General features: G+C 39.1%; 1 protein-coding gene across 1 annotated transcript; it reads right to left on the minus strand.

Moving 5' to 3' along the window:
- Window positions 1-7,541: 7,541 nt before the first annotated feature.
- Window positions 7,542-9,735, minus strand: LOC105287084. The gene is made up of 3 exons (XM_011352503.3): window positions 9,641-9,735; window positions 9,415-9,568; window positions 7,542-9,327 (listed from the first exon to the last, which is right to left on the minus strand). Exons 1-3 carry the CDS (start codon window positions 9,713-9,715, stop codon window positions 9,239-9,241), a joined length of 318 nt encoding a protein of 105 aa, XP_011350805.1. The 5' UTR covers window positions 9,716-9,735; the 3' UTR covers window positions 7,542-9,238.
- Window positions 9,736-10,726: the final 991 nt, after the last annotated feature.

The following is a 10,726-nucleotide window of genomic DNA, read 5'->3' on the forward strand; positions in this document are numbered from 1 at the left end:
CATGTTCTTTTCGCCACCTCCTAAAGCACAGAGAACTATGCCGAAAACCAGAAGTAAAAAGGTAGACGTTCGCGGTTCGCCCGTACGCCTGGACGAGACGATCTCGTTGTCTCGTGAAAAAGGAGATTTGTCCGATAGTGGGCCAATAGATGGAATTGCTCAGGGACAAACCGATAATAATTCGGGAAATGATCAAGCGACAATAGATTCGTCACTATCAAAGTCAATATCTAATCCTGATCCAGCTGTTTCTATACGAGGCAATACGGTGCCGCAGTTTACGATCCGAGGAGAAACACCGGTGGGAAGAGGTCGCGGACGAGTAATCACGCCGGTAACCGATTCAATAAGATTTACACCTATAGAGAGGGAGGCGATAAGTACTTTGCGCAATGAGATACGAAATGTTAACGATAGATTAGCAGCGGTCGAGGAGATCGGAGAGCAAGTTAATTCTATAATAATAAATAATAAACGAATGAATGATATTATACAAAGTAATACTCACATGATGAGTCTCATTAAAGTTTGCATGGAACAGAATAATAATGTTAACGCAAATAATTCATCGCGATCCAACCCACGGTCTGAGAGGGGAGACGCGATTAATACAATGCCGTTAGGGGGGTCGTCTGATTATCCCTCTGATGATGATGTGATAAATAGAAATAGAGAGGTAGTGAATCGAAGCAATGATGGGCTAACGCTCCCACAATTAGGTAGTCGAACGGGAGCTTTTGCTAGAGTACAGGCAGTAAATGATCAGGGAAGTCGGGTAAGACCGTCTGTTGTCGAACCTGAGGTTTCCGCAGAAGGCAAGCTAACAGAAAATTCTAGAAGGGAACCCTCTGTAGTCCAGTCCGGAAATTTTTCTGCTAGAAGGAATAATAATGAAAATCTGGATGCCCCAATAAGGGCTGAAGAATCGGTAGAAAGAGAGCTTCGTAGAGTACATTTTGATGACGAAACTGCGATAGGAACAAGTTCACGACTAAACGCTAATCGAACCGACTTTACAGGGCCGCTACAGAAAATAACAGTAATTTACTGTTTGCCAAACGGAAGGACAGTAACGGAGGAAAAATTCATGTCAACCTACGAATACGGCCAATTATTGCGAAGAGATACGACCTCGAATCCAGCAAATAACGAAAATATTATTCGATCACAAGATCAGGATAGCTTTCAGATAGGAATCGAGGCACGTGGTAGGGACATGAGGAACATTGGTAATTCAAATACGAGACCTTTGTTTTTACACCCATATGATCGGCAACCAGAGATAGTAACGCGGGGTACTCTTACATGGCAAACAAGTGATTCGAGCGATAGCGACGAGCGGCATCGTCCAAATCGCGAGTATTGCAGTAACAGAAATCCGGGAACATTTCCATTCCCTCACCGTCTCATTCTAATAGTTGGGAATACGGTCCAGGAATGAAAATAGGTAGGGTCGTTAGCAGTTGGAAAATTAATTTCCCTAGGACGGAAAAGGATCCAGACCAATTTTTATTCGTCCTGAAAAATCTATTAAGTACCAGTGGAATAAATAAAGATCTATTCGTCCCGTGTTTGTCAAACATTTTCGAAGGTGCATATCGACAATGGTATCTGATTAATAAACGGAATTGGCGCTCGTGGAAAGACTTTTTTAGAGCTTTTCGCTACCAGTGGGGAGTAAAAAAGGCTGACGGTGACCTCTTTGTAGAAATCAGGGATCTAAAAGTTGAAAGGGGAGAGAGCCTAGCCGAATTTATTTGTCGAGCTCGCTTTATCTTCGAACGAATGATGTATCCTCTTACATTTAAAAAGCAATTAAAACAAATTCTTATTAAATTTAATCCATGAATAACTTTTGAAATTCTCAATCTTCCGTTAAACAATTACGATGAATTCTTACACTACGTAAATGAACGAAGTTACCTTTATCGTCGCTCGGTGGAGAGCCAGAGAGAACCGCGCTCCAGGAAAGGTAGAGTCGATTTGAATTATATGCAGAACAGCCTATTCGAAGATGAAGATGAGTTGTCACATGACGATGACTATGACAAACAAGCAACGGAATTGAACGCTTTACAACATAGAGATTCGCGAGCTAATAAGAGTAAACAACAATCGAAAACTGATTCAAAACCGTTAGCACGACAGAGATTAGAACAAAATCTAGCGCAATACGGAAAAACTGCCAAGACCGAAAATTCTTCGTCGTTGCAACAGTACAATATTAAGACTACACAAACGAATTCATCTCGTGACTTAAGTAAAGTTTTCTGTTACAATTGCGGTGAATGGGGACACACATCACGCTCGTGCACTGCTAAACGACAAGAAGTTTGCCATATTGTCGCAAGAAAGGACACGTGAATATGGACTGCACCACGTTATCGGGAAACGCGAACAGCCCTCAGTAATCGCACCTCCGGTTACTGCACTAAAGGGCGTAAACGAGGCAAAAACGGGTCCCGCGTCGTCAACGAATAAAGAAAGGGTTGAAACCGAAATAAAATTAGACCAAACAAAGGTTTTAGATAAAACACCACTTAATGTAGTAACCGAACCCTCAATCGCTAGCGAAAATGATCTATCGACGAACAATCGCGATACATCTTTCCTCTTGGATGTCAGCTACGAAACAGAAGACGAAATAGAGTTGACCGAGTACGAAATTGAAATCGTAGAGTCAATCCCCTCTAAGGAAAATCCCGACAGAACTAAATTATCAATGTTTTCATGCAAAGATCTAGTTGTTAACGCTAGAGGAGATCCGGAGAAGATCGCTGAGACCAAATTACTAAAAAGTTTGGAATCCGAGATTCTATCACCCCAGATAGCTCATCAATTAACTAAAAGACGCATTTTTTGCAGTGGCAATGGTACGAAAGAACCGGTAGAAGTCGTGAAAATTCCAGTAGAAATCTCTACATTTGGTGAAACTTTAAAAGGAATTATAGATAGCGGTAGCGAAAGGTCATACTTGAGTAAGAATGCATACGAACGCATTAAATCCCTTCAAGTCAATAGTATCGTACCAGATTCGACCTCGACAGCGGGGGTTTGCCTGGGAGATAATTCGCTCGTTAAAACGGAGGGAGGAACATATTTTGTAATAGATATAGGTGACGTCTATGGTCCACAATGGTTCAGTGTCCTTCCGGGACTGTCCGGTGATTTAATTCTTGGAATGGATTTTTGGTTATCATTTAAAGTTACATTAAACCCGTATAAAAGGACATGGACGCTTTCAGGAAGCAAATACTCATATCCTTTGTCACATCGTTTCGTCTTTCCCACGGAACTGAAGACGCTCTCAATCAATCAAACACAAAAGTTAAAGAATTTTTTAGACGGTGAATCGCAAAATTTGACATCGAGTCTTCGGGCGTAACAGACCTAATTAAACATACAATTGAACTAGACGACTCCATGCCTCACAGACAAAAACCCTACAGACGGAGTGAAGCAATTCGTAATTTTATTAACGAAGAAGTAGACCGTCTATTAAACAAGGGATTTATAACATGGAGTAATAGCAATTGGGCTAGTTCGCCAGTAGTAGCACCGAAGGCTAACGGTCGGCTAAGGTTTTGTATCGATTACCGGGTGTTAAATCAAAGAACTAAGAAACCCGCCTATCCCATTCCACAAATGGGTTCCATCTTATCCCAGTTGCATCACGCCAAAATAATTTCGACGCTAGACATGAGTGAAGCATTTCATCAAATCCCCATGGATGAAGAAAGTCGGAAGTATACGGCCTTTGTTGTGGAGGGTAAGGGTCTTTTAGAATGGCTTAGAATGCCCTACGGTCTAACAGGCGCACCATCCACGTTCCAACGTCTGATGGACTCATTGAAGAGATGAGTTAGGAAGATCATAATAGAACGAAAACTGCCGAACCAATGGGCTGATCAGATCTTCGCGTATCTTGACGATTGGGTGGTAGTAAGCCAGGACCTTGACGAACATCTTTCCCTACTTTCGATATTATTTGAAGTCCTAAGAGAGGCTAAACTAGTTATTAATCGCGAGAAGAGCAGCTTCGCATGTAGAGAAGTTAAATTCTTAGGCTACATCATCGATGAGTCTGGAATGCGACCCAATCCTGAAAAAATAGAGCCAATCCTTAACTATCCAGTACCCAGGAATCGTACACAACTACGTCAATTTAATGGCCTAATTAACTGGTACCATAGACATCTAAAGAATATCGCTCGAGTACAGGGACCTTTGAATAAGCTAACGAGTCCTAAAGTTCCGTGGCGTTGGACGAAGCTCGAACAGGACGCCTTCGATATGGTGAAACGAACGTTAGCCACTGCTCCCAAATTACACACCCCGTTACCAGGTCAACCATTTATTCTCTACACTGACGCTAGTAGTTTCGGATTGGGGGCCATATTAGTACAAAAAGATCCTGACTCTGATAAAGAACTACTGATCGAGGTATTGAGTCGTCCGTTGAGAGGCGCGGAATTCCATTATACGACGACGGAAAAGGAATGTCTAGCTGTCGTATGGGCTGTAGGAAAACTCCGTTGTTATCTGGAAGGCATGCCGTTTAAAGTTATTACGGATCATCAAGCCTTACAATGGCTTCACGGATTAAGAAACCCGTTAGGACGACTTGCTCGTTGGGCGATTTATTTACTTCAACATAACATGACGGTGGAACATAAACGCGGCACGACCAACGAGGCGCCTGACGCGCTTTCCCGTATGTTTGATATGGATGTAGACTCAGTTGGGTGGGATAAAATTGTCGAGGAAGCGATCCAAGATCGAACCCAATTGAATTCAATATGCGGTCAAGACTGGTATGAAATGAAACGTAAACTCGTCAACGAACAGCCAGATAGATTTCCCGACTGGAAGGTAGAAAATGACGAGCTTATGTACTACCGACCTGACTTTGCTAAAGCGGTTATCGATGACGAAAATCCGTGGAAAAGGGTAGTAAAACCTAGTGAAACTTTATCAATAATTCAAGAAAATCACGATCAGCCGCAGGCAGGACATTTAGGCCGTGACAAAACATTAGACCATATCCGACAAAATTACTATTGGCCGGGGATGTCGCGAGACGTTAAGTCTTATCTTGAGGACTGCGAGACATGCCTCAAGATCAAAGACAATCAAAATCCATTAAAAGGCTCTTTGGTGACCCGATCGTTGCAATTCCCATGGGCTCAGTTGGTAATCGATACAGCCGATATATCAATCCGATCAAAAAGAGGAAATCTACATATCATAGTCATTCAAGATCTTTATACAAAATATATTGAATTAATCCCGGTTCGGAATAAAAAAGGTGAGACTGTCGCGAAAATATTAGATATTATCTTCGACAGGTGGGGCACACCTAGATCGATAATCTCAGACAATGGCACGGAATATTAAAATAAAGACGTTAAACAGTTGTTAATCGCGAGAGGCGTAAAACATCTTACTACGCCGTTAGCTCACCCACAGGCTAATCCAGTTGAACGTACGAATAGAACAGTAAAACCTATGATCGCAGCATTTCTTAAGGACAAACAAAACGATTGGGATAAATATATATCAAAATTTCAAGCGGCATATAATACCGTCCCTCACGCAGGAAGTCGCATTTCCCCCTTTTTCCTTAATCACGGTCGCGAAGCGGTGACTAAACATGTAATCAGTGAAGTTGATGATGTAGTACAGCCTGTCGCGAACGATGTAATAGATGACTGGGTCGAACGGATAAATAAAATTGACGAGCTCAGACATACTATTAAGAAGAAATTGAAAGACTATTCCGAAAAACGACTTGCTAAGCTTAATTCCGAGAGAGTCGAACAAGTACCTTTGAAAGTAGGAATGGAGGTATACTACCCCAACAAGAAATTAAGTAGCAAGTCAGAAAGTTACAATGCCAAACTGGCTCATCGGTATGTTGGGCCAGCTATAATTAAACGTATTCTGGGGCCGATGACAGTCGAGTTGGTAGACAAAAATGATAAAATTGTAGGTAAATATTATGTCACTGACCTCAAAATACCGAGACGCAGCTTACGGACAAAATAAATTTTTCAACGAAATAGGCACAACATTATTAACGCATACACCTCGATTTTATCCATTTATACTGTCGCCCTTATCCTTATATCCACCAGCCTAATCCGACCTTGGAATATGATACTGAAATGTTAAAATTTGAAATTACGCATGTTTTAATTATCATTGAGTATGTCCGGACACATGTTTCAGGCAAAATCATGAGTTTCGCGATCATAGAACTCACTTCTTAAAACTAGAGCGACGGAATTAAGTTGACTCTGAAACAATCTTTTCTCTCGACGGTTTTTAAAGAAACTTACGTCGTTGAGGTTTGAAGGGGGAGAGTGTAACAGTATAATATAAATTAATAAATTTGTTCTCCCTCAACGCCGAAGTGATCCGACTCGTTGGGAGATCTTAAATTAAATATCGAGACTCCGAGAAGGCCCACACACACGCGCGGATTGTTGTTACGGGCCTGACGCTGCCTGTCGCGCAAAACGAGAAAATCGAGACTCACTCGAGATCTAACCGTGACATAGTGCGCACGAAGTGAGAAGGGCCCCCAAAAGTAGTCGGATCGCAGTTCACGATTGACTACAGGAGACGATTATCACAAGTGACCAACCGAACAATGCACTGTATTAAACTGGAGAGAGAGACGTTTTTCACACACAATCGGTAACTATAAAACTCATTTTTCTTTGCCTGAAATATAAAATCAAATCTGTTCATTACATCTTATTGCGAAGTATCATATTCAAGGGTCATCCCAACTATGTATCCCTCCCTGAGCTACCGTTAGACAAATACCTTATCTTTTACTGATTTTATAAAAATTAGTTGGCGCTTAACCTAAAGTTAAAATTAGAGCCCTGGCGGCTATAGACCCGGCTGCGCCAGGTGAAGGCTTATATAAAACGCCTGTCTCAATTTCTATGTATTAAAATATTTATTCGTATAAAAATATCTGCTTAATATTATTATGTCCTTTATTTTTTAATATCAAAGGCTAGTATTCATAGTCCATTCTTATTTCCAGACGATCTGAAGTAATGTCTTAAGATGCTAATACGACTGTGTGATTGGTTTCAAATATCTTATAATTGTACTTAAGATAGTCTTAAATCAGAATCAACAATGAATATCGGCCAAAGGGTAATAATAACCCTAATAGCATTCAAACATTTTTTTAATGTTGCACAAATATTTTTTTAAAAGATAAAATATTTTTGAAATTATATGAAAAATATTTTAAAAATATTTTTCAAAGTCCGAATGTAACTCACGAAAAAGATTTCAATAAAATATTTTATTGAAAGATTTTACAATATTTGTGAAAGATTTGTAAGATATTTTAAAAGATTTTGTTAATGTTGAGGCAATTTATCGTGTTTCTGGTAATACTCTACTTTTGGATATATATTATTCGTAAAGCGCGCGTATTTCGTCACGTCCGTTTCATATAGCTTATATAAAGCGCGTGCGGCGGGGTTCTTCCCTTTCTGCCTCGGTCTTTGTTTTCGAATACAGTACAGTTAAGAGTCAAGTTCGAAGTGAGAAAGTTTTCTTTTACCTATCCTTGAGTAAATCCTATACATCACGTCACAGATTTTATTAGTTTACTCCAACAGGTTATGGGCCCAGGAGCGCGAATGTAAAGTGTTGTATAGAAGTCGAAGTACACGTACTGTTAAATTTAAATTTAAATTTAAAATTTGCGAAAGTTAGTTTGCGGACAATTTTGGTGAGCGTCCAGTGCTAGTGCTGCCTTGTGCCTGAGAAATTGTGTAAATGATGGCTGAAGAAATCTCCGCTCGAAACGTTGCAAAATTCGACGGAACGAATTTCCAAGGATGAAAATTTCAAGCTAGGACTCTTTTCTTAACGCATGGAATTCTAGACGTTGTCGATAGAACGCGACCACGGCCGGATGATCAAAACACGGCAACAGCTAAGGCATGGATCAAGGACAATGCCAAGGCGATGTTTCTTATCTCGTCATCAATGGAGTATGCACAGTTAGAGAGCCTTCTAACGAGCACAACAGCCAAGGACATGTGGGACAAACTGTCTCAAATACACGAACAAAAGTCCGTTACTAATAAATTGCTTCTGACGCAGAAGTTCATCGAGTATCGCATGGGAGCAAATGATTCAGTGGTATCGCACGTTGCTAAAGTACAGAATCTTGCGAGGCAGCTTGCGGATGTCGGGGAAAATCTTTCCGAGGTCACGGTTATGGCAAAGATACTAGGAAGTTTGACCTCTAAATTCAGCATATTTCAAACAAAGTGGGACAGCGTGGACCCCGAGAGGCAGAATCTGGCGAGTCTACAAGAAAGACTTATCAAGAAAGAAACAAAGCTTAATGCGGAAAGTGATGCAGAAGGTGTTTTTTACACGGGGAAATCGAGAAATTCCAAGAAAGATAAGGATCAACCGCACAAAAGTGATAAGATTGACAAGAATCAAGGACAGTGGAAAAAAATATACAGTGTTATAAGTGCCAAAAGAAGGGACATTTTGCGCGTGAATGTAGGTCGAAACCAAAGGATAATCGTTCAAACGTCGCGGCAGAAAGTGATTCGGATTTTTAGACCAAGAGCTGGTGAACGATTTGTTCAAAATGCTTTATAAAGGCTGAAATTTTGCAGAAAGATAGTTTTTTCCTACCTGAATAAGGTATCGACCACCTGGCTGGCCAGTGTCGGCCGGAAGCGCACCCCCACTTTTTTAAAACTGTAAGAAAAAATGCTGGAAAAAAGTGAAGTATAAAAGTTGAAATTTGAATATATAAAATTGTATACCTTTTTGAAAAATAAAAAAAATATGCCAGGCATCTTGGTTGGTTTGGACCTACAGACAGGTGATCGTAAAGTTGTATTATTAATGGTGGTACTTAAATTGTTTCATAAAGGTTGTAATTTTTACAACATGTTTCTAATGCTATGAAAGTAATATATATTGAAAGCCAGGCCGATTTAACAGACAGAACAGCGTGAAAAGTGGTAAGAAGTGTTCTAGGTGAGTGCGGTGGAGAGAAGATTATACGGATGCGAGAGGGAGCATATATGAAGATGCATAATGGTAATACATGATATAAAAAAGTATACGAGTAGATATATGTATATTTAATACAGCTAGCTAGTTATTGTATATATAAATATGTCTATTATATTAATATTATGTCTGTTATATTTATATTATAGTTTCTTTAATCGTCATCGCTACTGGCGCTTCCATCGTCTGATATATCATTTTCGGAATTCGAATCGATCTCGTCGTGGCTTTCAACATCAGTATCTGAAAACAATATTTTTACATTAATTAATATCATATACATATATATATTAGACAACGCAATGAATAAAAATATAAAAGAACATATACCAGATGTATTTTCGTTGAGGTTGAAACTTCCCATTGCAACTGCATCAAGCACGAATTGTGGAAATTGTTCACCATCGAACCAATGAATATGTTTTCCAAATCTATTAAATCCAACCCACATTGGAGTTTGCGTGGAGACATTACTGTTATCAATCTGCACAGAGAATGTGCTATGTATTTACAATCCTATTTTGGAAAACACTTCGCAGTATCTCTTTCTTCTCACTTGTTTGGTGGCCTCAGTGGATTGCGAACGTGTTTTTCTTAAGAAGTGAACGTTTGTCTTTGTTCCAAGTGTCATTTTCAACCAGTAAGTTAACCATTGTTTTTAATAATCTTTTTCCTGTTTAACTTCATTTTTTATTGATTTTAGAAGAAAGTAACTTAGTGAGTTGAACAGTTTTATTACTTAAAATACCTATAAAGTATGGCATCAGTGAATTGTGTCATCTGTAATAAAAAGACTCATGATATGAAAGTTATTTTATTCACTAAAAATACTTTAACAAAAAGCTATAAAATATCACAAATGCGCAAAAAATATGGCTTAAAATATAAAAATGTTGTTTTACCTACCAATGTGAATGATATAGATGGTTATCATGTATCGTGCTATAAGAATTATATTGCCATAATGAAAAAATATTATGATCAAGAGGAAACATCAACATCGTCTGACGTATCTTCATTTGAACCAGGTATTAAAACATATTTAATATAGTAAATAGCAAAAATGACAGTGATGTAACTCTTAACACCGTGTTCAATTGTGAAATTTTATTTTTAAGTTTTATTTTCATTACAGATATTGTGCGCCCCGTTGAAGATACATCTCAACAAAGTACAATCTCATGCGAGGCAGTGACATCTGACGCAGATATTATTGATCCATGTGAAGTATCTATCTGTGAAGAAACGATTGCCGAAGTAAGTGAAAAAACGATGATAGAACGATGTGCGACATCTGCAGGTGAGACATTGGAAGAAGCACAAAGTTCTAAGAAAAAGGAAAAACAATGTTATTTTTGCCGAAAAGGATATAAAAAACATAAAGGACGATCGCAGCTATTACACACCGGATAAACAAAAGCTTTCAAGGAGAACCTACAAGAATATTCCGAGTTGCTTAAGGATTCTGACGTTTTAAAGAACCTACAAACTTCTCCAAATGAAATTCATTACCATACAATTTGTCGTGTTGATTTCTTCAATAAATTAAAAGCAGATACCGCCGAAAAACCGCAAACAAGTTATCATACAACTAGAAATTATCATAAAAAAGCCTTTGAGGAAATATGTAGCTTTATACAAG

This window comes from Ooceraea biroi, chromosome 12, assembly GCF_003672135.1.
Source record: "Ooceraea biroi isolate clonal line C1 chromosome 12, Obir_v5.4, whole genome shotgun sequence".
NCBI lineage: Eukaryota > Metazoa > Arthropoda > Insecta > Hymenoptera > Formicidae > Ooceraea > Ooceraea biroi.

What these genes read in the sequence shown, in the direction of transcription:
- LOC105287084 (XM_011352503.3), bottom strand. Translation starts at nt 9,715, where the DNA reads ATGACACTTGGAACAAAGACAAACGTTCACTTCTTAAGAAAAACACGT. An exon ending in CCACTGAGGCCACCAAACAA is followed by an intron (nt 9,569 to 9,640) that starts GTGAGAAGAAAG and finishes TTCTCTGTGCAG; the next exon opens with ATTGATAACAGTAATGTCTC. An exon ending in CCTCAACGAAAATACATCTG is followed by an intron (nt 9,328 to 9,414) that starts GTATATGTTCTT and finishes TATTGTTTTCAG; the next exon opens with ATACTGATGTTGAAAGCCAC.